Here is a 22,787-nt window from a genome sequence, read left to right as displayed (position 1 = left end):
TAGATTAGTGATGATGAACCAGGGTATGACCTGGATTTGTTTTGCATACCTAATCATTATGCTGAAGATTTGGAAAAGGTGTTTATTCCTCATGGACTAATTATGGACAGGTTAGTAAGATCTCAAGTTGAAATTTACTTTTTCTTATATTAACTTCATGTGTCAGCAACTGTTGAGTAGTTCATACTTGGCTATAAACTAAGCCAACTTGTTAAGTAATAAACACTTTTTAAACAAAAAAATAGTAGAACTTACTAGTTACCCAGTATAAGTCATGGTGTAGTGGTAATCTTTAGGGAGTAGAGTAAAATCAACATTGAAGTGAGGTTGGAAGAATGAACTTTAGTCAGAGTCTGATTTCCTAGTCCTGAACAGAGTAATGGGACTGAATCATATAAAGGCAAGATCAGAGTTTGATTATTATATATATCTAGCTTGAAAATTTCCCCTCAAATGAATTGGGTTTTTTAAAAATTTTTTTTAGTTGTAGACTCTACCTTTATTTACTTATTTTATTTTATTTTTTTACGTGGTGCTGAGGATCAAACCTGGCGCCTCATACATGTGAGGCGAGTGCTCTACCACTGAGCCACAACCCCAGTCCCCCATCAAATGAATTGTAATGAACAACCTTTCTTTGTATTTAAATACTTGCCTTTTGTGTGTGGCTATTTTTTATTTTAAAAATTACATTTAAAGTATAATATCGATGCATTTATGGTATATAATATTCTATGGAGACTATAAATGGAAAGAGTAAAGATTTCTCTGCCACCTGTATGCATTCCATCTAGACACTGGCTGTGTGTGTATTTTTTATATATGAATGAATTTTGCCATATGTATATGCACTATTGTACAGTACTAAAATTGATTGGGTTTTTAATATTATTACATTTATAGCTATCATTTTTTTGTTTTAATATCTCCTAGTTTAAAGATTGTGTAGCATTCTGCTTATGAATGTACCATAACTGATTTAACCAGTCCACTATTGATGGACACTTACGATCTCTCCGATATTTTGCTCTTACAGACTATACTAGAGGGAACATTCTTTTACATATATTTTGGCACTTGCTTAGCTTTATCCAAGTGGAAATTCTGGGTCAAGGGGAAGATGTTTTTGTTTTTGTTTTTGTTGGAACTGGGGATTGAACCCAGGGGTGTATAACCATCGAGTCACATCCCCAGCTGTATTTTGTATTTTATTTACAGACAGAGGTCTCATTGAGTTGCTTAGGGCCTCACTAAGTTGCTGAGGCTGGCTTTGAACTCTTGATCCTCCTGCCTCAGCCTCCAGAGCCACTGGGATTACAGGCATGTGCCACCCACCATGCCTGGCTTATCAAACATTTTGGTACTGTGGATTATCCTCCCAAAAGTTGCATCACATTGTGGCATATGACAGTGTCCTTTTCCCATAATCTCTTTTAATGTTGTATATTAGACAAATATCATTTAATCAGAATTTGCCAATCTAATATGTGAAAATTCTACCTTGTTTTTTATGCATTTTTAAATTTTATAATAGATGTTCAGTGTATCTGATTTTTGAAGCTCTCAAATTTTAATTTGGCTTTGTAAAGTAAGGGTATACTTCATGGGACAATGGATGTGTTTTATGGAAGTTTAATGCTTAAGAGATGTTTGTTACAAAGCTTAAATACAGGGAACTTTCTTTTAAATCCCTGATTTTATTTCCATAGGACTGAAAGACTTGCTCGAGATGTGATGAAGGAGATGGGAGGCCATCACATTGTAGCCCTCTGTGTGCTCAAGGGGGGCTATAAATTTTTTGCTGACCTGTTGGATTACATTAAAGCACTAAATAGAAATAGTGATAGATCCATTCCTATGACTGTAGATTTTATCAGACTGAAGAGCTACTGTGTAAGTATATTTGATATTATTTTTTTTTTAAAATGACAGCTCTAGTTTGCCTGTATTTTCTTTAAAGCTCTGCAGACTATACTTATATATTCATTTCACTTAGTTGAAGTGGTAATTTTCAAATATACCCATCAGTAATTCACATCAAAGCAAGTATTATCTTTTTCAAACTAGTCACCTAAGAGGCTATGTACTTATTTTATAGTTTTTGTGTGTTTGTTTTGTTTTTCAAGACCAACTCCTGGGCTCAAGCAGTCCTCCTGCCTCTGTCTCCTGAATGCTGAGAATATGGTTGTGGGTCACTAAGCCCAGTTTTTTTTTTTTTTTTAAACGCCTTTTAAGAATTGCTATTGAGGGGCTGGGGATATAGCTCATTTGTTAGAGTGCTTGCCTCACATGTACAAGGCCCTGGGTTTAATCCTCAGCACCATCAAAAAAAAAAAAAAAAGAAGAAGAAGAAGAAGGAAAAAGAACTGCTGTTGAGCCAGTCACAGTGGCACACAACTGTATTTTGAATAACTTGAAGCTGAGACAGGAGGATCACAAATTGAAGACCAGTCGTGGCAACTTAGCCAGACCTAGTCTCATAATAAAAAATAAAAAGGGTTGGGGATGTAGCTCAGTGGTAAAGCACCCCCTAGTTTCAATCCTCAGGACCAAAAAAAAAAAATGAATTGCTGTTGAGACTTATGGGATTTTTTAAAAATATTTTTTAGTTGTTTATTAACCTTTATTTTATTTGTTTATTTATATGTGGTGCTGAGAATTGGACCCAGTGCCTCACACATGCTAGGCAAGTGCTCTACCACTGAGCCACAACCCCAGCCCCAAGGAATGTTTTTTGACTGCTTACTGTAATATATATCCTATGCAGAACTAGATTGGTTTGGGGCAGTCATAAGTCATGTGGAGCTAGGTTTCTTATAAGGTTAACAATTGTTTCCTGGGTGGCAGAAACCAATTTTGACCTATAATTAGTCTACCTGTGTACAGAATCTGAAATATGTTACAGTATCGACACTGATGAAACAAAATCAGTATGATCTTTATGTATTAATTTTATAATTCACAATTTCTTGGATTGTGTGAATTTTTGATTTTTATTATTTATTATTTTATTATTTATTACTTTATTATTATTATTTATTATTATTATTAATTACTTTGCTTCTGGTTTCATGTTGCGATTGTATTTCCTATAAATTAAATTTTTCCTTTATAGAGATTTCTCCTAACTTCTTAAAAAATTAGAATAACTCCAGTGTTTGCTGATTCATGAATTAGTATTGTAGTCCATCTTTATAGAAACTCACCTTTCATTCATACTTTTATAGAGAGTAAGAACACTTCCTTCATTTGAATTTCAACCTTCATTCTCTCCATTAATCATTTATTTGACTCAAGTCTGGTCTTTTCCACAGTTTTTTTTTTTTTTGTATGATCTCCTTTTTTTTCCTAGAAGATAATTTTTCCTCAGTCCTCAGTGATTCAGCTCCTTACATGCGCTTTGGTGGAAATCATGGGGTAGCACTAGCATGTTTAGACATTGGGGCAGGGTTTTGATCTTTTCTGGGCTTCACAAGATCAGTTTCTGGTCACCTAGCTGTGAATGGTGGGGCTCATGCAGTAATGTAGCTTCACATACAGCTTGGGAAACAGGCACTGAGGGACTAGCTTAAGAAATGTCTCCAAGAGACCTTTTATAGCTGTGTCCTCTGCTGTGTTTCACATGACAAATTTCTTAGCAGCCTTTTCCTTGGGCACACATCAAGCACAGGTTGTAGAGTGAATAGGCTGCATGCTCCTTCATCTTTTTTGTTTTTCTGCCATCTTGGAAGCAAGAACTAAAGTTTTTCCACATTTTTATCAGTTCTATGGGTAATTGGTCAACCATTTAAGTATTATCATAGACCTCTTCTCTATTCTATCAAACCCCTTATACCCATGTATCATGACATTACTTCCTACTTGTAAACTTAACTTTCCGAAGCCTTGCTTGAATTAATGACTTATTAAACAAAATGTGAATTCTTATTCAACAGAAATTACTAATTGATTGGTTCATAGTTTGCTCTAGGACTTAATTTCTGTCAGTATAGTTGCTGGCATTATAGCTGACCAGCCTTTAATAACATTGTTGCTAAGAGTCAAAAACATGTACTTATAGTCCATGATACGATTTATGTTTTTGGTCTTGTTTAGCCTCCCCCCACCATGCAAAATAAATCATTACTTTATGATTCATATTTGGAGATTTGTGAAAAATGTTCTTTCTTTGGAAAGCAAAAACAAGCAAAATTAGGGGAGTTTCATATTTTTAAAAATGTTATAAAAGCAATTTGGAGCTGTAGAAACACTGAAATTCTAATTCTATTGTATACATTTAATGTTTTTCTTCTTTTAGTTTTAGATCTTAGAGGATTATTAAACTGAACTCCTTAATGGATAAAAAAGCATGAAGTCTTAAATATAAGCAAGACTTTTTAAAAATTATTCTTAAAAAAAAAAGTCTTGCTTTTTTTTCAGGGGAAAGGGAAAAAAAGTAAGACTTTTTTTTAAAGAATTTCTTTTTTAGTTGTAGATGAACGCAATACCTTTTATTTTGTTTATTTATTTATTTTTATGTGGTGCTAAGGATCAAACCCAGTGCCTCACATATGCTAGGTGAACGGTCTACCACTGAGCCACAACCCCAGCCTCAAGACATTTTATGTTAATTTTTGCATAGAAAAAATCCATTATATTTTATGTGAAATTCTGTAAGATTTTCTACTAAACAGTAGAAATTAAGAAAGCTATTCAGATACTCTATTGATTGGAAGTAACATTTCCAACCTATTTAATAATTCAGCAGCTTGTCACGGAAGGTGTTCACATACACATTAAAAAAAACCAGACGACTTAATTTGATAAAACGATAAAATTAAAATGCTAAATTGTAGCATTAGTAATATTGATGTTAATATGATTTTATATGCTGATCTTGACCAATTTGAAACAATGAATTAAAGGCTGCCTGATAAGTATTAATCCTAAAAAAATGCTTCATGAATTATTAAATATTCCCAGAATATAAAAATATCTATTAAAATGTCCACACATTATCTGTATTTTCTTTGAAATAAATATTTTATTTTTCTAATTAATAAAATATTATTTTAAAGATCATACACTTTCTAATATTTTAAAGAATTTTCTCTCTGTATAAACACACATTATTATAGTTCATGTACTTGTAGTTAGAATAGCTAGGTAGTATTTTATTTGCCTAGGGACTAGATGAGAAGTACCCTGGGATTCCAGATACCGTATTTGATTAAATTAAAGTTGATGTTGGTTAAGACTTACTACTATTTTTTGTGCTTCTAAAAAATAAAACATTTCCAGTTACGCTTATGGTTCCATCAATTGTAATAATGTTGATTTTAGGGGTATTAAAATGTAAATGTGCATCTTAGGACAATGAAAAATAGTGCTATATATTTAATGGCCTTTTAAAATATTTTTGTAGTTGTAGATGAACACAATATCTTTATTTATTTATTGTTATGTGGTGCTGAGGATTGAACCCAGTGCCTCACATGTGAGAGGCCGGCACTCTACCACTGAGCTACAGCCCCAGCCCTTGATGGCCTTTTTTGATCCTACGACTGTGGTATTAGAAAAATGAAACAATCCATAGTATGCAGCTGTGTTTCTTCTACTTTGAGGTATTTCTGTGGTATTTTTTTTTACTAAAATAATTGAATAAAAATAATGACACCTTTAAAGGAAGAGCTTTGCAGGGCTACTAGTGATTGAACCTTGCATGTGCTAAGAATGTGCTGTACCACTGAGCTACATCCCCACTCCCAAAACTGGAGTTCTTGTTGCTACCTTGAAGTTTTCAAAAATTCCTAGGGATGGACAAACAGGAACAAAGTTCTTTCCTATTATCCTCATTTTTTCATTCAGATGCCAAAATGACATAGGAAGACAGACTCTGGGGCTGGGTTTGTACCTTAGTAGTAGAGTGCTTGCCTAGCATGTGTGAGGCCCTGGATTCAATCCTCAGCACATAATAAATGAATGAATGAATGAATGAATGAATGAATGAATGGTGTCCATCTACAACTAAGAAAAAGTTTAAAAGCAAAGAAAGGCACTAAGGGTATTTGTAGACCTAAAGAGCTTCTCTGGGAATGAAGGTTAGGTAGTTGATGGTGGCATCCTGAGTTAAAGATAACTTGGACTTTGGCTGAGAGAAGTGACAAAAAAGGATGTTTAGGGTAGATAAAGCAACTTTGAAAGGCAGGGGCTCTCTCCTCACCCATCTCAGTCTTTTCATCTCAGACTTCACCATACTTAAAGATGAGGCATTTATGAGGCACCCAGTAAAGGGAGGCAGTGGGAAGCTTGTCAGGGAGGAAAGCTGGTGCAGTTCCCACGGCCAGCCACATGGGATAATTGATTCATGGATGCAATTTGGTCACTTATACCCATTTTCCAGCAAGTGGACTGTATCGTTAGTCTTAAATAATTCTTTTTTATTAAACTCTATTTAAAGGGTAGCTATATTTTCATGAAAAAAGCTTTAAGAGAAACATAAGTTAAAATCCTTGGGTCCAACAGAAGTGTGGAGATTTGGATGTTATGGAACACCAGTGTTTTGCATGCTTGGAATTCTGTTGTCTCTTGCCTTATCATTGCAGTCTTTGGAGCATGGGTATTTTTCTAGGACTCTGCACTATAGTTCTTGAATATTTACTCTCATCCTTTTCTTTTTAAAAAATAATCAATTGGAGTTGGACTGTAATACCACATTCCTACAGAAGATGGCAATATTTTACAAGTTTATAGTAGGAATTATTTAACATTATGGACTCTCATCTAAAGCTTCATTTTTTTCCCTTTTTTCCTGTTAGTCAATTCTGTATGTTTGAAATGCTGTTTTTAAGTTAGTTAGAATAAGAGGTATCTGTAATTTCCCTAAGATGAGAGGTAAAACGCAAGGGTCTTTTGATATTGTAAAGTCATGCATTTAGTTTACAACATGGAATAGTTATATGGTGGGTTTTTTGTTTTGTTATGTTTTTGTTTTTTGATACCAGGGATTGAACCCAGGGGCATTTAATCACTGAGCTGTATAAGTCCCGGCACTTTTAATTTTTTATTTTGAGACAGGGTCTTGCTAAGTTGCTTAGGACCTCCCTATGTTTCTGAGACTGGCTTTGAACATGCAACCCATCCTCCTGCTTAAGCCTCCTGAGTTGCTGGTATTATAGGCGTGTGCCACTGCACCTAGCATTATATATTATATATATATAATCTGGTGTTTTATTTTTTATTTATATTTTCAGTGCTGAGGATGAAACCCATCACACATGCTAGGCAAGTGCTTGCTGCTCTACCATTGAGCTACACACCCCCAGCCCAACAGGGAGTAGTTTTAAACAAAAATGGTTTCATAGGCAACACACTGGTCTACTACTCGGTCACTTTTGTTGTTGGTTTTTGTTTTTGTTTTTGTTTTTTTTTGTGTGTGTGTTTTCTGTTAACAGACATGTTGGTTCTTTTTTCTTTTTAAACCAAGGATTGAATCCTGGGGCATTAACCACTTAGCCACATCCCCAACCCTTGTTATTATTATTTTTTATTTTGAGACAGATCTCAGTTGATGAGGCTGGCCTACAACTTGTGATCCTCCTGCCTCAGCTTCCAGAGTTGCTGGGATTACAGGTGTGGGCCACTATGCCTGTTGGTTCTCTTTAAGGAATAATTGTTACAGTGAACATCCTTGAATGTACCTTTGCATATTTGTTAATTTTTTTGTTGTATCAATTTCTGGAAGTGTTGATTGCTGTTTTGTTGTTGTTGTTGTTGTTTTTGTGGTGCTGGAGTTCTGACCCAGGACCTCACACATGTTAGGAAAGCACTCTACCATTGAGCCACATCCTAGCCCGCATGTTTACAATTTTAATAGGTAGTGCCATATCCTTTTCAAAAGAGGTTGCACAAATTTATACTCTCACAAATGACAAAACTGCTTCTTTCTCCTCAGCGTATCATCAGGCTTAATTTTGTGTGCATGGATGAGTAATTGAATCACATTCTTTGGGTATTTGTTTTTTGGGTATTTTCTATGCTCTGGGTTTTTTTTTATAATGTATGTAATTGTGTTTATTCTTCATCTTCCTGTGGGTTCTTATTTTGGAGCCCAATATCTGTTACAGTTTTTTTTTTTTTTCAGTTTGGATACATGTCATGCCTAGGTTTTTACCTTTTCTAAGAATTTGAGAAGTTTTCCTACATTTACTTCCAGTCCACTTATGGCTTTGTTTTTTACATTTAGATTTTAATCCATCTGGAATTTATTTTTGTGAATGCTGTGAGGTAGGGACCATACTTTATTTTTTTTCAAATGGATAAGTAGCTGACCAAACACCATTTATTGAATAATTCATCTTTTCCTTACTGACTCGAAATACTATCTTTATCATATACTAAATCCTCATATATTTCTGGGTCTGTTTCTGGACTCTACTTTGTCCTTTGATCTCCTTGTCAATTACTGTGCTAGTACTGCACCATTTTAATTGCCATAGCTTTTTGGTATGGTTTGCTGTCTGATTGGGCAAGCCCGTACTCTTTTACCCAAGTTTTCTGTCTTGAATCCAGCACATCCATATTTGATTATTTCCACCAACTATATCCCCCCCTTTGAAACTCCTGAGAGCCTAAGCAGTATGCCTTAAAGGACTAAGACTTAGTTTCCCAGACGGTGCTGTAGATGACCTGGGCCTGGTCTAGACTTTTCAGGACATATCCTTGGGTTTAGATGTAATAATAGACCAACCTTTACAACTTGCTTGACTCATGTGATGGTACAGGGCCAGAACCAGATACCTGTCATGCTAATAATTTCCCTTTGGTTCAGAAATGACCATAACTGATGATGGGTGGCTGCTGTAATACTGTCCCCTCAAAAATGGGTGTAGTCTATTTTTAGGACTCTTAGGACATCAAATCAGTAATGGCCAATTAGGACTTTTTAATTTTTACTAATCTCTACTTTAAAGTTACTTAGTCATTCATTTCTGGAAACTTAATTTTTATAATTCATATCATTTAGAATATCATAATGCTGTGGACATTACATAGCTACATAGCTAACTTCTTAATCTTCTAGCTTCCATTTGATAATTTGAAGTCTATGTATACTTAAGATACACATATTCATATATGTTTTTTTTTAAAACTAGAATGACCAGTCAACAGGGGACATAAAAGTAATTGGTGGAGATGATCTCTCAACTTTAACTGGAAAGGTATGTATCTTGAAGAGGAAAAACAGAGTATTTTATTCCAAAACTCAGTTAATAACACTGTGCTTTCAATCATATATTGAGAGGCAATTTACATAATACAACTAAACAAGGGTTATTTAACCCTTGGAAGCAATCTAGGTTAATTATCTTTCCCTATATTGCCAAGTACTGTTCTCTACCTTTGTAGGAATCTAATTTGGAATCCTTCAGAAATTATAGATGGGAGTGCTGGAGTTATTAGCTCAGTGCTTGCTTAGCATGCTCAAATCCCTGGTTTCAATCCCCAGCACTGGGGGGAAAAACCCACAGGTGGGGAAACAACAGGTTATTTAAATTGTCTGTGTTCCAAAGACAGGTAGGTAGGGGTGAATCAAGGATTAAATGATATATATTGAGCTTTTACAACAATTTCAAGTAAAAAGTACACTACATAGATTCAGACATAATTTAAAAGTTTTTTTAACTATTTTTTTAATCATTGGCAGTACTAGTGATCAAGCCCAGGGCCTCATGTGTACTAGGCAAATGTTCTACCACTAAGCTTCTCCCAAGCCCTTTTTATTTTTCACTTTGAGACAGGGTCTTGCCTGTCAAGGCTGGCCTCAAACTTGCAGTCCTTTTGCCTCAGCTTCCCTACTAGCTGAGGTGTTTGAGGATTACAGCTCAAAGAGTTTTATTAATACATGAAAATTCTTTCAGATACTTTCCAGTATTGATTTTGCTGTCAATTGTCATTTGCCTCAATTGACAATTTTTAAATTTCCCCTTTGATTTCTTTAATTCTTTTTATATATTGAAAAATTTTTTGAGGGCTGGGGATGTGGCTCAAGCGGTAGCACGCCCGCCTGGCATGCGTGCGGCCCGGGTTCGATCCTCAGCACCACATACCAACAAAGATGTTGTGTCCGCCAAGAACTAAAAAATAAATATTAAAAATTCTCTCTCCTCTCTCACTCTCTCTTTAAAAAAAAAAAGAAAAATTTTTTGAGTAATCCATGAAAAGTGATGGAATGATGCTTTTTAAAAAGCTGCCAGTTATTGTTTGCTTATAAGACCTGTGCCAAATATAAAGACATCAGTCCTGGAAAAGTTTCACAACAACCCAGTAAAGGAGATTTTATCTCCATTTTACATATAAGGAATTAAGGGATGGAGTCATAGTTTCAAGCAGTATGGAATTAGGAGACAGAAAAACTGTCTCATAGTTCCAAAGTCACACAACCAGTAAGTGATAGAGCTTGAATTTTAATGCAAACACTTGAAGTTCTTTCCTTCCTCTGTCTTTTTTTAAAAATATCTTTATTTATTTATTTTTATGTGGTGCTGAGGATCGAACCCAGGGCCTCACATGTGCTAGGCAAGCTCTCTACCGCTGAGCCACAACCCCAGCCCCCCTTCCTCTGTCTTGTAGATCTTTTTTAAAATTATATTTATTTTTTAGTTTTAGGTGGACACAATATCTTTATTTTACATTTATGTGGTGCTGAGGATCAAACCCAGTGCCTCATGCATGCTAGGCAAGCACTGTACCACTGAGCCACAATCCCAGTCCCTGTCTTGTAGATCTTAATGGTCACTGCTTATTTAACTGAATATCTGTAAGAAAACTTTAACATAATACACTTGAGTGAAATTCTGTGGTCCTGTATCAGGTTATGCCAATCTATTGTTGTCCTCAGCATCTTTTGAAAACTTCAGAGGAGAAATTGTTATCTCTTGATGCTTTTCCTCTCCTTTTCATTCTGTATACAACTGCCAGACCTGTCTTCCTCCCCTTTTAGCATGCTTTGTCCTTATTTAAAAGTCATTTGAAACCCTTACTTCTCTAATCAATTTTAGCACTGATTATAAAAGGTCTAGCCTTCAAGGCCTTCAGTGATTGAGTTTGACCTTGCCTTTTCCACTTAATGGGTCTGTCCCACTATGTAGCTCTGTGATCTTAAATAGGTCTCTGTTTCTAAAATAACTTTTTATGATAGTTGCAGTAAAGCATATTTATTGTGGAAAAATCAAGTAATACAAATTGAGTGAAGTTATTTCTTGGTGGTGAGATAATGGGGTTATTTAAAACTTCTGCTTAATTTTAGCTCTTTTGGCAAAATTTATACAGTATACAGATACATATGTATATATTTTCCCTCTTTTCTCTAGTTAATGTTTGATGATATGGGCTCTGGGCCCTAAATATACCTTGTTCAAATCCTTCTCTTCCACTTGCCTATGTTTATAACTTTAAACAAGTCATTTGACTTATTAGTCTCATTATTTTCATTTATTAAGTAGGGATGAAGCTTTTGACATAAAGTAAGCTCTTAATGTGGCAATTATCATTCTTTTCTTTGTGAGAAATATTGGAATCATACTCTACTACAGATTTTATATTGGACAAATATTTAATCCCTTTGGACTTTGGCTTGTATAAACCATTTTAGAAAGTATGATTATGACTTAATCAAGTTGTAAAGTGACTTAGTGTTAGAACTAAGGGCTAGAATTCAGTTTCTCTGTTTTATAATTCCATGCTGTTTTTCAAACCATGATTCTATCCCACTGTGCAAATCACTGCCACAGTGAGCCATAGTTACTGATGGGAATGTGTTATCCTTCAAATATGCTATCTAGGGTAGAGAAATGTTGAGAAAGAACCACATAGTAAGTGGTGAAAGTTATTGGTCCAGTCATTGATTATGTTCAGTTTTCCTAGAGATTTAAATTATAGTGTCTTTGAAGAGACAAATTAGTTGTGATAAGAGAAAAGGAGGGGAACTAGCTTCTTAAGCATCTACTGCTGCAGTACTATATTTATTATTTCATTTAGTCCTTATGGCTATCCTGTGAAGGAGGTATTATCCCTTTCTGTAAAGAAGGATGTTGAAACTCAAAAGTCATACAGCTGTTAGGTGGCAGAGCCATAGTTTGAATCAGGAAAAATCTAACTCCATTGTTTGTATTCCTTATACTACACTGGGATTCATTTGAACATAGCTTTTAAATATATTTTTCCTACCTGTTGAACACGCTAGGAAATAGGCTGCAGTTGTCTCTACTAGCTGCTCCACTGAGGATGGATTAGAGAGTGAGAGAAGTAGTGTGAATTGCCAAAAGTTACAGGCTAGCCTTACTTCATTCTGTGCTTGGACCTATTCAGGCTTGTGAAAGATATTGTCTGCAATGGTAAACTTCTTTGAGATATAGAAATGTTGAAGCTTTACTTGGTTATAATTTTAATACCTAGAGCAGTGATTCTCTAATCTTTTGTTTGCATCTCCCATCAAGGTAAAGTTTTTAAAAAGTTCTAATTTTTCATGTAACACAGTGGATGTTGTGTGCCCTTCTTTGGTAATAACTAGTTTAGAAAAGAATATAGAACATTAAAATTCTGATGCTATAATTGTGTGACAGAGTACAATGACAATGACAAATAAAATGGTGTGGATATTCTTGGGGCAATGATTATAACCATTATGTGTAATGTTTCCTCGTTTCTATAAGAACAGATAGAATGTGTCTCTGCTTTGGGAAATGATCATTAGATGGTATGTTCTCTTAAGGACTCTTCCAGCTATAAAATTCTGAGATGTAGAAAGTATGGTGAAGGTTTATAGTGGGAGGAAGTATTGATATCTTTTTTAGTGTAGTCCAAAAATATGGATACATCCACATTAGTATAAGTCTAATAGGAAAATGAATTCTGAATTATATTCTATATGGTAAGTTAAACACACGATTTTGGAGTTTTTGTACAAATTACAGGTCCTAGAATATTAGTATCAGAAGACAAATAAGAAGTCAACTAGTTCAAGTTTCTCATTTTACATTTGGGAAACAGACCTAGAGAAATTTCATGTCTTGCCCAAGACCTTGCATTAAGTAAGGAAAGGATTTTATAAAAATGAACAATTGGGTCAAATTTTATTTATAAAAAATTCAGTGTTAAGGACTTCCACATTTCAATAGCTGGCCAAATGGTTTCAGGAAGGGCTTGATACAGTCATTAAAAACAAGAATTTGGATAATTTCCTACGAGTTTGTTATCATATAATTTCACTTACTAATGGAAATACTGATTCACTACACTGATTTTTCTTTTTTTCTTCTAGAATGTCTTGATTGTTGAAGTAAGTATTTATATTGATTTTTAATATAGTGTTTATGATTTTCTAAGTTATTGTGTATCATCCTAAAGGTAAGTCAGGGAAAGAAATTCCTCTTTATTAGTTTTAATGGTGGGCTTGTGTTTTGTAAAGACTAAGTGAATTTTTACTGGTAATGGAAAAAACATAGTATATTTCCTCTTTTTGTTGTGAATTTTTTTCTTTGTAAACATGTTACAAGTATACATACAGACACATACATGTACATACATATTAACTTTAGGGTCTTGCTTAAATTTCCTCTTAAGCAACATTTTGAATGTACAAAAGAATATTTGTAATTTATATTCTATTTTCCATTTGAATGTAATAATAGCCAAATTTATCCATTGTTTACATTGCCAGGCCTATTCTGTATGCTAAAGAAATAAGCATAGAGAGCTTAAGTAGTTTCCTAAGGTTACCAGTAATAAATGAAATTTCATATCATCACTTTCCAAAGCATAATCCCTAGACCAAAAGCATCAGCCAGGAACCTACTGAATCAAAACTTTTGTGATGAGGCCCAGCAGGCAATGCTTTAACAAGTCTTCAGGTGATTCTGTTTTGCATGCTAAGCTTTAAGAACCTTACCTTCTCATTAAGGCCTTCCCTGGCCATCATGTATAAAAATCTCATGTTTCCACCCCCTCAATTTATTATCCTTCAGTACTTTTCCCCCTGATCACTTATCACTGTTTAACAGCTTGTATTTACACCTCTTTATTTTTCATCTCTGGTCTCCCTATTCAATCTTTCTGCCTTACTGAATTCTACAAACTTCTAATGTGGCAAACCACTTGATTACAAATAATCATGCCTCATACTCAGAGCCTGTTCACCCTTTATTTAGTCTTTAGACTGAATTCTTTTTGTAGCCTCAATATACATAATCAACCTAATTCTCCAATATCTTCCTTTCATTTTCTCTGGACTTGGCACCATTTCCTAGAGCCTTTACCACCATTTTTCTGCCCTTGATTGTTTTTTATTTTTAAATAACTGTTTATGAATTTTTTTATTTGACCACAAAGAAATTCAGTCTCCTTAGCTATCATTTCCCATTATCCCCACAACCATCCCCTAGCAATTTGATGAACTACTTTCTGTTTTGAAGATTGGCATATCCTGGGTATTTTAAATATAAATGAACTCTCACAGTATATGCCTTTTGTTTCTGGGTTGTTTCACTGAGCTCAGTGCTTTCAAGGTTCATCATGTCGTGGGATGTCGGTAGTCAATTCGTTTTCATTGCTGGATTGTATTCAGTTGCATGGAGGTACTGCATTTTCTTTATCCATTCATCATTGATAGGCATTTACGTTGTTTTCACAGTTTGTTCCTTATTTCTTACACCTCAGATTTTTCTTCTTCCCTTAAAATTTTTATTTATTCTCTTCCTTCTTATGCCATCTTTAAATCCTTAAAACCCAGCTCAAAAATTACCTCCACAAATCCTTCTTTGAAACTTTTTCGCTCCTCATTGCATTGGGCCCTTTTGCTTTTAATTATGAAATATTTTGAACTCAGAAAAGTGTATGTTCAAAACCCATGCATGTACCACAAAAGATTTATAAAAGAAATTATACATAATACACCTGAAGTCCCATTTCTTCACTTTCCCTTCATTTCCAGAGGTATGATAACTGGAAATGTTGATAAATATTCTCGTGCATATATTCATATACTTTCCAAGTACAGATTATCTGGGTCCTCTGCTCAGGGTCTCATCAGGTTGAATCAAGGTATCTGTCTCATCTGTGGCTCATGCTCTTCCAAGTTCATTTAGGTTGTTGACAGAATTTAGTTTCTTTTAATTGTAGAACTGAGGGACCATTTTCTTTTCTGAGCTACATCCCCAGTCCTTTTTATTTTTATTTTGAGATAGGGTCTCACTAAGTTGCTTTGGGCCTTGCTACGTTGCTGAGGCTGGCCTCAAACTTGCAATCCTCCTGCCTTAGCCTCCCGAGTCACTGGTATTACAGGTGTATGCCACTACTCCCAGCAAAAATGTTCTACTTTTTTTGGGTTTTTTTAGACATTTATGACAGTATAGTATATTTTGACATATTATACACACATGGAGTATAACTTATTCTAATTAGGATCCCATTCTTGTGCTTGTACGTAATGTGGAGTGTCAGTGGTGGTATATTCATATATGAACATAGGAACGATAGGTCCAATTCATTCTGTCTTTCCTATTCCCATCCTTCTTCTCTTCCCTTCATTCCCCTTTGTCTAATCCAATGAACTTTTATTCTTCCCTCTCCATTTATTGTGTGTTAGCATCCTCAATATCAGAGAGAACAAAAAAATCTTCTAGTTGTGATAAATACCTAAAATTCACTTTAACACAAAGTCATTCTGTATAGTAAAACCTTATTAATTTGAATACCTTTAAAGATTTGTACATACAATGTTTCTCAAAGTGGAACTAACTATCAGAAAATTGGGGAAAAAATCCCTATCTTGAATTTATGAAGAAAAATCTAAAATATCTTTTATAAAGAATGACAGCATCATAACTTTCTAATGAAGCATATGTGTATATATTATATTTGCTGTCACTGATCTCTTTATCATGCCTAGAGAATCCAATATTGGGGAATGATATTCCCACTACTTTCTGAAGGCCTTATGATTTACAGTTTCTAGATTATCCTAGTGTGTAAATTTTGGTGAGACTTATTGCACTGAAGAAAATGTTTTCTCTGATATAAGGAGGCTGATTCATAGTGGGATAGGGAGAGGGGAACATGGGAGGAATAGACGAACTCTAGGTAGAGTAGAGGGGTTGGAGGGGAATGGAAGGGACATGGGATTAGAAATGATGGTGAAATGTGATGGGGATCATTATCCAAAGTACATGTATGAAGATATGAATTGGTGTCAACATACTTTGTATACAACCGGAGATATGAAAAATTTGTGCTCTATATGTGTAATATGAATTGTGATGCATTCCTCTGTCATATATAAATAAATAATTTTAAAACAAGAAAAGGTGGCATTATGCTATGGGGAAGTACCAGAACATTAAGGTTCTGGTATTTGGTGTTTGAACAGTGACTTTAAATTTAAAACTATCCTGGTCTTATTGGCCATTTAAATATCTTTTCTTTTTTTAAAAGGATATAATTGACACTGGCAAAACAATGCAAACTTTGCTGTCCTTGGTCAAGCAGTATAATCCAAAGATGGTTAAGGTTGCAAGGTATGTATGACATTTTGAAATAAGTATTTTTTCTTCATTTGGAGGATTGATTACTTCTTTGTCAGGGTAAATGTTCTCAGCTGTCATTTTCTCTTCAAAATGCAACGTAATCCCAAATAAGACTCAGAAAATAGCCTTTCTTAAATAGTTTTGTTTTGTGTTAATAAAGCCCTTCATTATGGTTACCTTCTTGCCTAATACAGTTATCCCTCAGTATTCATAGGGATTAAATCCAGGACCTCCAATAACAAAGTCCACATAAGTCCCTTATATAAAATGGCATAGTATATGCATGGTACCTTTGCACATCCTTCCATATACTTTAAAGCATCTCTATGGAAAGACCCTTCATATCCATGGGTAGGCAGAATTAATATTGTTAAAATGACCATACTGCCAAAAGCAATGTACAGATTCAGTGCAATCCCAATCAAAATTCCAATGTCATTCTTCACAGAACTAGAAAAAAAAACAGACTTAAAATTCATTTGGAAGAATAAAAGACTCAGAATAGCCAAAGCAGTTGTAAGCCAAAAAAAGCAGTGCTGAAGACATCACAATGCCTGACTTCAAATTATACTACAGAATTATAAAACAAAAACATCATGGTATTGGCATTAAAAGCAGACTCATAGACCAGTGTTAGAGAATAGAAGACACAGAGACAAACCCACATTATTTAGTCATGTGATCCTTAACAAAGGTGCCAAAAACATACATTGGAAAAAAAAGACATCCTTTTTAAGAAATGGTGCTAGGAAAACTGGTTATCCATATAGAATGAAACTAGACCCTTAATTCTCACCCTGCACAAAAATCATCTCAAAATGGATCAAAGATCTAGGAATTAAACCAGAAACTAGGTAACTCTTAGAAGAAAACAAGGTCAACACTTCAGCATATAGGCATAGGGAATGACATTCTCAATAGGACTCCTGAGGCTCAGGAAATACTGCCAAGAGCTAATAAATTGGATTGCATCAAATTTAAAAATTTCTGCACAGCAAAGGAAACAGTTAGGAATGTGAAGAAAGAACCTGCAGAATGGGAGAAAATCTTTGATAGCTACTCTTCTGATAAAAGATTAATATCTAGAATACATAAAGAATGCAAAAAACTTTACACCAGCCAGGTACAGTAATGGACATCTATAATCCCAGCGACTAGGGAAGCTGAGACAGAAGGATCACAAGCTCAAAGCCAGCCTCAGCAACGTTGTGAGACCCTGTCTTAAATTAAAAAAAAATTAAAAGGGCTAGGGATATTGCTCAGTGGTTAAGCACCCCTGCATTCAATCCTTAGTACCAAAAAAAAAAAAACAAACCCAAAAAACAAAACCCAAAACTTTATACCAAAAAACCAAATAATGTAATTAATAAATGGGAAAATGAATTAAACAGATATTTCTCAAAAGAACTACAAATGGCCAACAAATATATGAAAAAATGTTCAACATCATTAGCAATTAGGAAACTGTAAATCCAAACAACACTGAGATTTTATCGCACATCAGTCCGAATGACAGTCATCAAGAATACAAATAATAATAAATGCTAGAGAGGATGTGGAGAAAAAGGAACACATTTACACTGTTGGTTGCAACCACTATGAAAATCAGTACGGAGGTTCCTCTAAAGACTAGGCATGGCCAGCAGCTCAGGAGGCTGAGACAGGGGGATCATGAGTTCAAATCCAGCCTCAGCAACTTAGCAAGGGTGTAAGCAACTCGATGAGACCCTGTCTCTAAATAAAACACAAAATAGGGCTGGGGATGTGGCTTAGTGGTTAAGTGCCTTTGGGTTCAATCCCTGGTACCCCCACCCCCCAAAAAAAGACTAGGCATGAAACTACCATATGACTCTGCTCTACCATTCTTTACTATTTATCCTAAAAAATTAAAGTCAGCATGCCATAGAGGATAACTGTACCCATGTTTATTGCAGTACAATTCACAATAGCCAAGTTATGGAACCAGCCTAGGTTCCCATCAATGAATGAATGGATAAAGAAAATGTGATACACACACACACACACACACACACACACACACACATATACAATGGAGTTTTATTCAGCCATAAAGAAAAATGAAATTTTTATTTGCAGGAAAATGGATGGAACTAGAGATCTAGAGATCATTATGTTTGGTGAAATAAGTCAAACTCAGAAAGTCAAGGGTAGTATATTTTCTCATATGTGGAAGCTAAAGAAGAAAATGGAAAAGTAGGTGTGGGTCTTATAAAAATCAAAGGGAGATTAGTAGAGGAAAGGGCTGGGGTGAGGGTCAGGGATGTGAGGGAAGTACTGGGGAGTGATATTGGCAAGATTATATTGTGTGCATGTACAAACATGTAACAACAAATCCCATTGTGGACAATTATAATGCATGAATGAAAAATGGAAAAAATAAAAATAATAAAGCATTTCTAGGTTATTTGTAATACCAAATACAAAGTAAATACTACATAAATAGTTGTTTGGCTGCATTGTATAGGGGATATTGATGGGTTAAATCTGTATATTTAATACAGATGCAATTTTTTCAATTTTTTTGCTTTTGTTGCATTATAATTGTACATAATAGTTGGGCTCATTTTGACATAATCATACATGCGTGGAATTTAATTTACTCCATTTCAGTCTCTGGTGCACCCCTTTTCCCTCCCCTCCACCCTCTCCCTGTTCCCTTTCTACTCCATTGGTGTACCTTCCACACACACACACACACACACACACACACACACACACACACACACATATATATATATATATATATATATATATATTTTAATTGGTGCTTTATAAATATACTTAAAGATGGAATTTACTATTTATTTATACATGCAGATAGTGTAATTTTGTCAAATTCATTCTGCATTTTCTCACCTTTCTCATCTTTCCTCTCTCCCCCTCAATCTCCTACTCTGTTCATCTTCCCTCTGTCTTTATAATATTCAACACACACACACACACACACACACACACCCCGCTTATTTTGCTCTAGCTTCCGCATATGACTGAGAACATTCAACCCTTAATTTTCTGAGTCTGGCTTATTTCACTTAGCATGACATTCTTCAGTTCCATGCATTTACTGACAGATGTCATAATTTCATTCTTCTTTATGAAGTAAAGAATTTCATTCTTCTTTATGAGTAAAACTCCATTGTGAATATAGACCACATTTTCTTAATCCATTCATTTATTGACAGGCACATGGGCTGTTTCCATTTTTAGTTATTGCAAGTTGCACTGCTGTAAACATTGCAGGCTGTGTCATTAGGGTATGCTGATTTTAGCTCTTTTGGATAAATACTAAGGAGTGGAATAGCTGGGTCATAGAATCATTCCATTCCTAGTTTTTTGAGGAATCTCTATACTGTTTCCACAGTGGTTGTATTAATTTGCAGTCACACCAACAGTGTATGAGCATACCTTTCCCTCTACATCCTTGCCAGCATTTATTAATTATATCCTTAATGATTGCCATTCTGACTGGGGTGAGATGAAATATCTTTAATTTTGATTTTCGCTTCCCTGACTGCAAAGATGTTGAACATTTTTTCATGTATTTGTTGCCCATTTGTGGTTTTTTTTCTTCTGAGAAATTTGTTTAGTTTTTTTTTGTTTATTTTTTGCCCATTTATTAATTGGGTTATTTGGGTTTTTTGACATCATGGTTTTTTTGAGTTCTTTGTATATTCTGGATATTAATTCCCTGTCAGATATGTGGCTAGAAAAGATTTGATTTATAGTATTATTTTTTTCAGACATATCTTTATTGATTTTATGTTTGGATGATCTGTTTATTGGTAATAGGGATGTGTTGAAATCACCCAGTATTATTGTATTGGTGTCTATCTGGGATTTAATGTCAAGAAGCATTTTTTTTTATGTAATTAGATGCATTGACATTTGGGGCATAAATATCTTTCAGCCTATGAATTCCTTTGCCTATGAGATGAATCTCTTGAAATGGCATATAGTTGGGTCTTGTTTTTTAATCCATTCTGCCAATCTGTGTCTTTTAATTGGGAACTTGAGACCATTTACATTCTGTGTTATTATGGTTAAATAATCATTATTTCTTGCCATTTTGATTAGTTTGCTATAAGCATTTTATTGTTTTGATTTTCATTTAGTTAGTTGTTCTTCTAGTGTTATTCATCTATTTGGGAGCTTTGTGGATTGTTTTGGGGTTCCTCTGTGGGTCGTATATCATTAAGTTTTCTTTATAGTGTGGCTTAGAGGTTATGAATTCTTTTAGTTTATCCTTATTATGGAATTTTTAAATTTCTGCATCAATCTGAAAGAGATTTTCTGGATATAGCAATATTAGCTGGCAATTGTTTTCTTTTAGAGCTTGGAATATCTCATTCCAGGCCCTCCTTGATTTTAGGGTCTGAGTTGACAAGTTAGAAGTGAGCCTTGTTGGTTTGCCTCTGAATGTGACTTGATTTTTTTTTTTGAAGCTTTTAATATGTCCTTTTTTTCTATGTTAGGCATTTTGATTATATATATGTTTTTTTTTTTATCTTATATATTGCGGTCCCATATGTCTCCTGTATATGGATGTCTTATTTCTAAGGTGGGGGAATTTTTCTGCTACTATCTCATTGAAGAGGTTCTTTTTAGTTTTAGGTTGACACAATATCTTTATTTTATATTTATGTGGTGCTGAGGATCGAACCCAGTGCCTTATGCCTATTAGGTGAGCACTCTACCATTGAGCCACAACCCCAGCCCCTTGAAGAGGTTCTTAATGCCTTTAGCCATGTTCTCTTCTGTCCCAGTGATTCAGGTTAATCTCTTGATGTTGTCCCAGAGTCACATGATCTTTTTTTTCTTTTTATTGAATATGAAGTATTCAAGTTCATACACTCTTTTAGATCTGAAGTTCAGTTTTTGAGACTTGAAGTTCTATGCAACCTATAGTGTTAGTGATATTATCAAGTGAATTTTTAAATTGATTTCATTATGTCTTTAATTTCCAGAAGTTCTGATTGGTTTCTTCTCAGTATCTCTGTTTCTTTATTAAAATGATTTTTTTAAATACATTTTTTAGTTTTATGTGGACACGATATCTTTATTTTTATGTGGTGCTGAGGATCGAACCCGGTACCTCATGCATGCTAGGCAAACACTCTACCACTGAGCCACAACCCCAGCCCTCAAAATGATTTTTCATCTCCTGTATTTGCTCTCTCAATTCATTCCTTAGATCTTTTAGTTCATTGAACATTTTAACAATTAATATTTTTTTCAACTTTCTCTGCAATTTCATCCACTTCTCTTTCAGTGGGTTCATTTTTGGGGGGACTGTGAATTTGTGGGGGGGTTGCCTATTTCCTCATATTTTCACAGATCTTGGAGTTGCACATCGGGTGTGTTGGATTACTATTTCTCTTATACGTGTGTCCTTTGGTTGTTATCTCTTTTTTTGGTCTAGAGACTTCTTTCTCTCTTTTTATTTTTTCTGTATGAATAGATGTCCAGGAGTAGGAATGAGATCCCCTTCTATTTGTTGTATTTGGGATCTGATTGTTGGTTTAGGATTTTTCTTTCCCCTATTCTATATGTTGAAGTATTGTTGAGGCTTGAGTGGGGCTAGCTTGTCTACAGAGTGAGGTTTGCTGTTATTGGCTGAGTTGTAAGTGTTGCTCATCAACAGGATCTCTACTCTGTGGGCATGAAGTATCCCAATCACTTTTCAACTCTCAGAGCAAGGGGGAGCAAGGACTAGCAATAATGTTAACAAAGGATGTATAGCCTTAAAATAAATGTCCAGTGTCTACTTTGAGATCTATAACACTAATTACCATCTGTTGAGAAATGGTAGAGTCAGCATTTAACATTTACACCAACAATGAACAGCCATGAACTAGGTCAGACATTAACCAACAGGTGTCTCCTATGTCATACATTGTGTTAATAATAACAACAACAGGAATAAGGCAGAAATTATAAACTACATAATTCTATCAGATAATGGAATTGCAGTTCTTTAAGTGAAAAGAAAATATGGTAGGAAATTTAGAGAAATGTTTGAAATATTTAAAAATGAACAGAAGTAGAAGGTAGGTAGCAGATGATGGCTATAAAGATGGAGAAGTAAAAAACTAAAAGTAATAAACTAAAGAGAGGAAAGGGGATCGGGAAAATTTATTAATGGGGGAAATGAGTGAAGAAGAGCTAATAAGGAACAAAACCCAAGTATACAAACAAACAAGTAAAAGA

The 22,787-nt window shown here is 34.7% G+C and overlaps 1 protein-coding gene across 3 annotated transcripts in view; it reads left to right on the top strand.

The window, feature by feature from the left end:
• Positions 1-22,787, top strand: part of Hprt1 (hypoxanthine phosphoribosyltransferase 1) — a 62,705-nt gene that overhangs the window by 11,007 nt on the left and 28,911 nt on the right. For all 3 annotated transcript variants that reach the window (XM_077793927.1, XM_026405606.2, XM_026405605.2), the window contains exons 2-6: positions 4-110; positions 1,710-1,893; positions 9,135-9,200; positions 13,301-13,318; positions 16,468-16,550. In XM_077793927.1, the coding sequence (XP_077650053.1) occupies positions 4-110; positions 1,710-1,893; positions 9,135-9,200; positions 13,301-13,318; positions 16,468-16,550 (458 nt within the window). The remainder of the gene's footprint in view (positions 1-3; positions 111-1,709; positions 1,894-9,134; positions 9,201-13,300; positions 13,319-16,467; positions 16,551-22,787) is intronic.

The sequence above is a fragment of the Urocitellus parryii genome, chromosome X (assembly GCF_045843805.1).
Source record: "Urocitellus parryii isolate mUroPar1 chromosome X, mUroPar1.hap1, whole genome shotgun sequence".
NCBI lineage: Eukaryota > Metazoa > Chordata > Mammalia > Rodentia > Sciuridae > Urocitellus > Urocitellus parryii.
The sequence above is the reverse complement of the archived record's forward strand: the minus strand, read 5'-3'. Positions and strand labels throughout refer to the sequence as shown.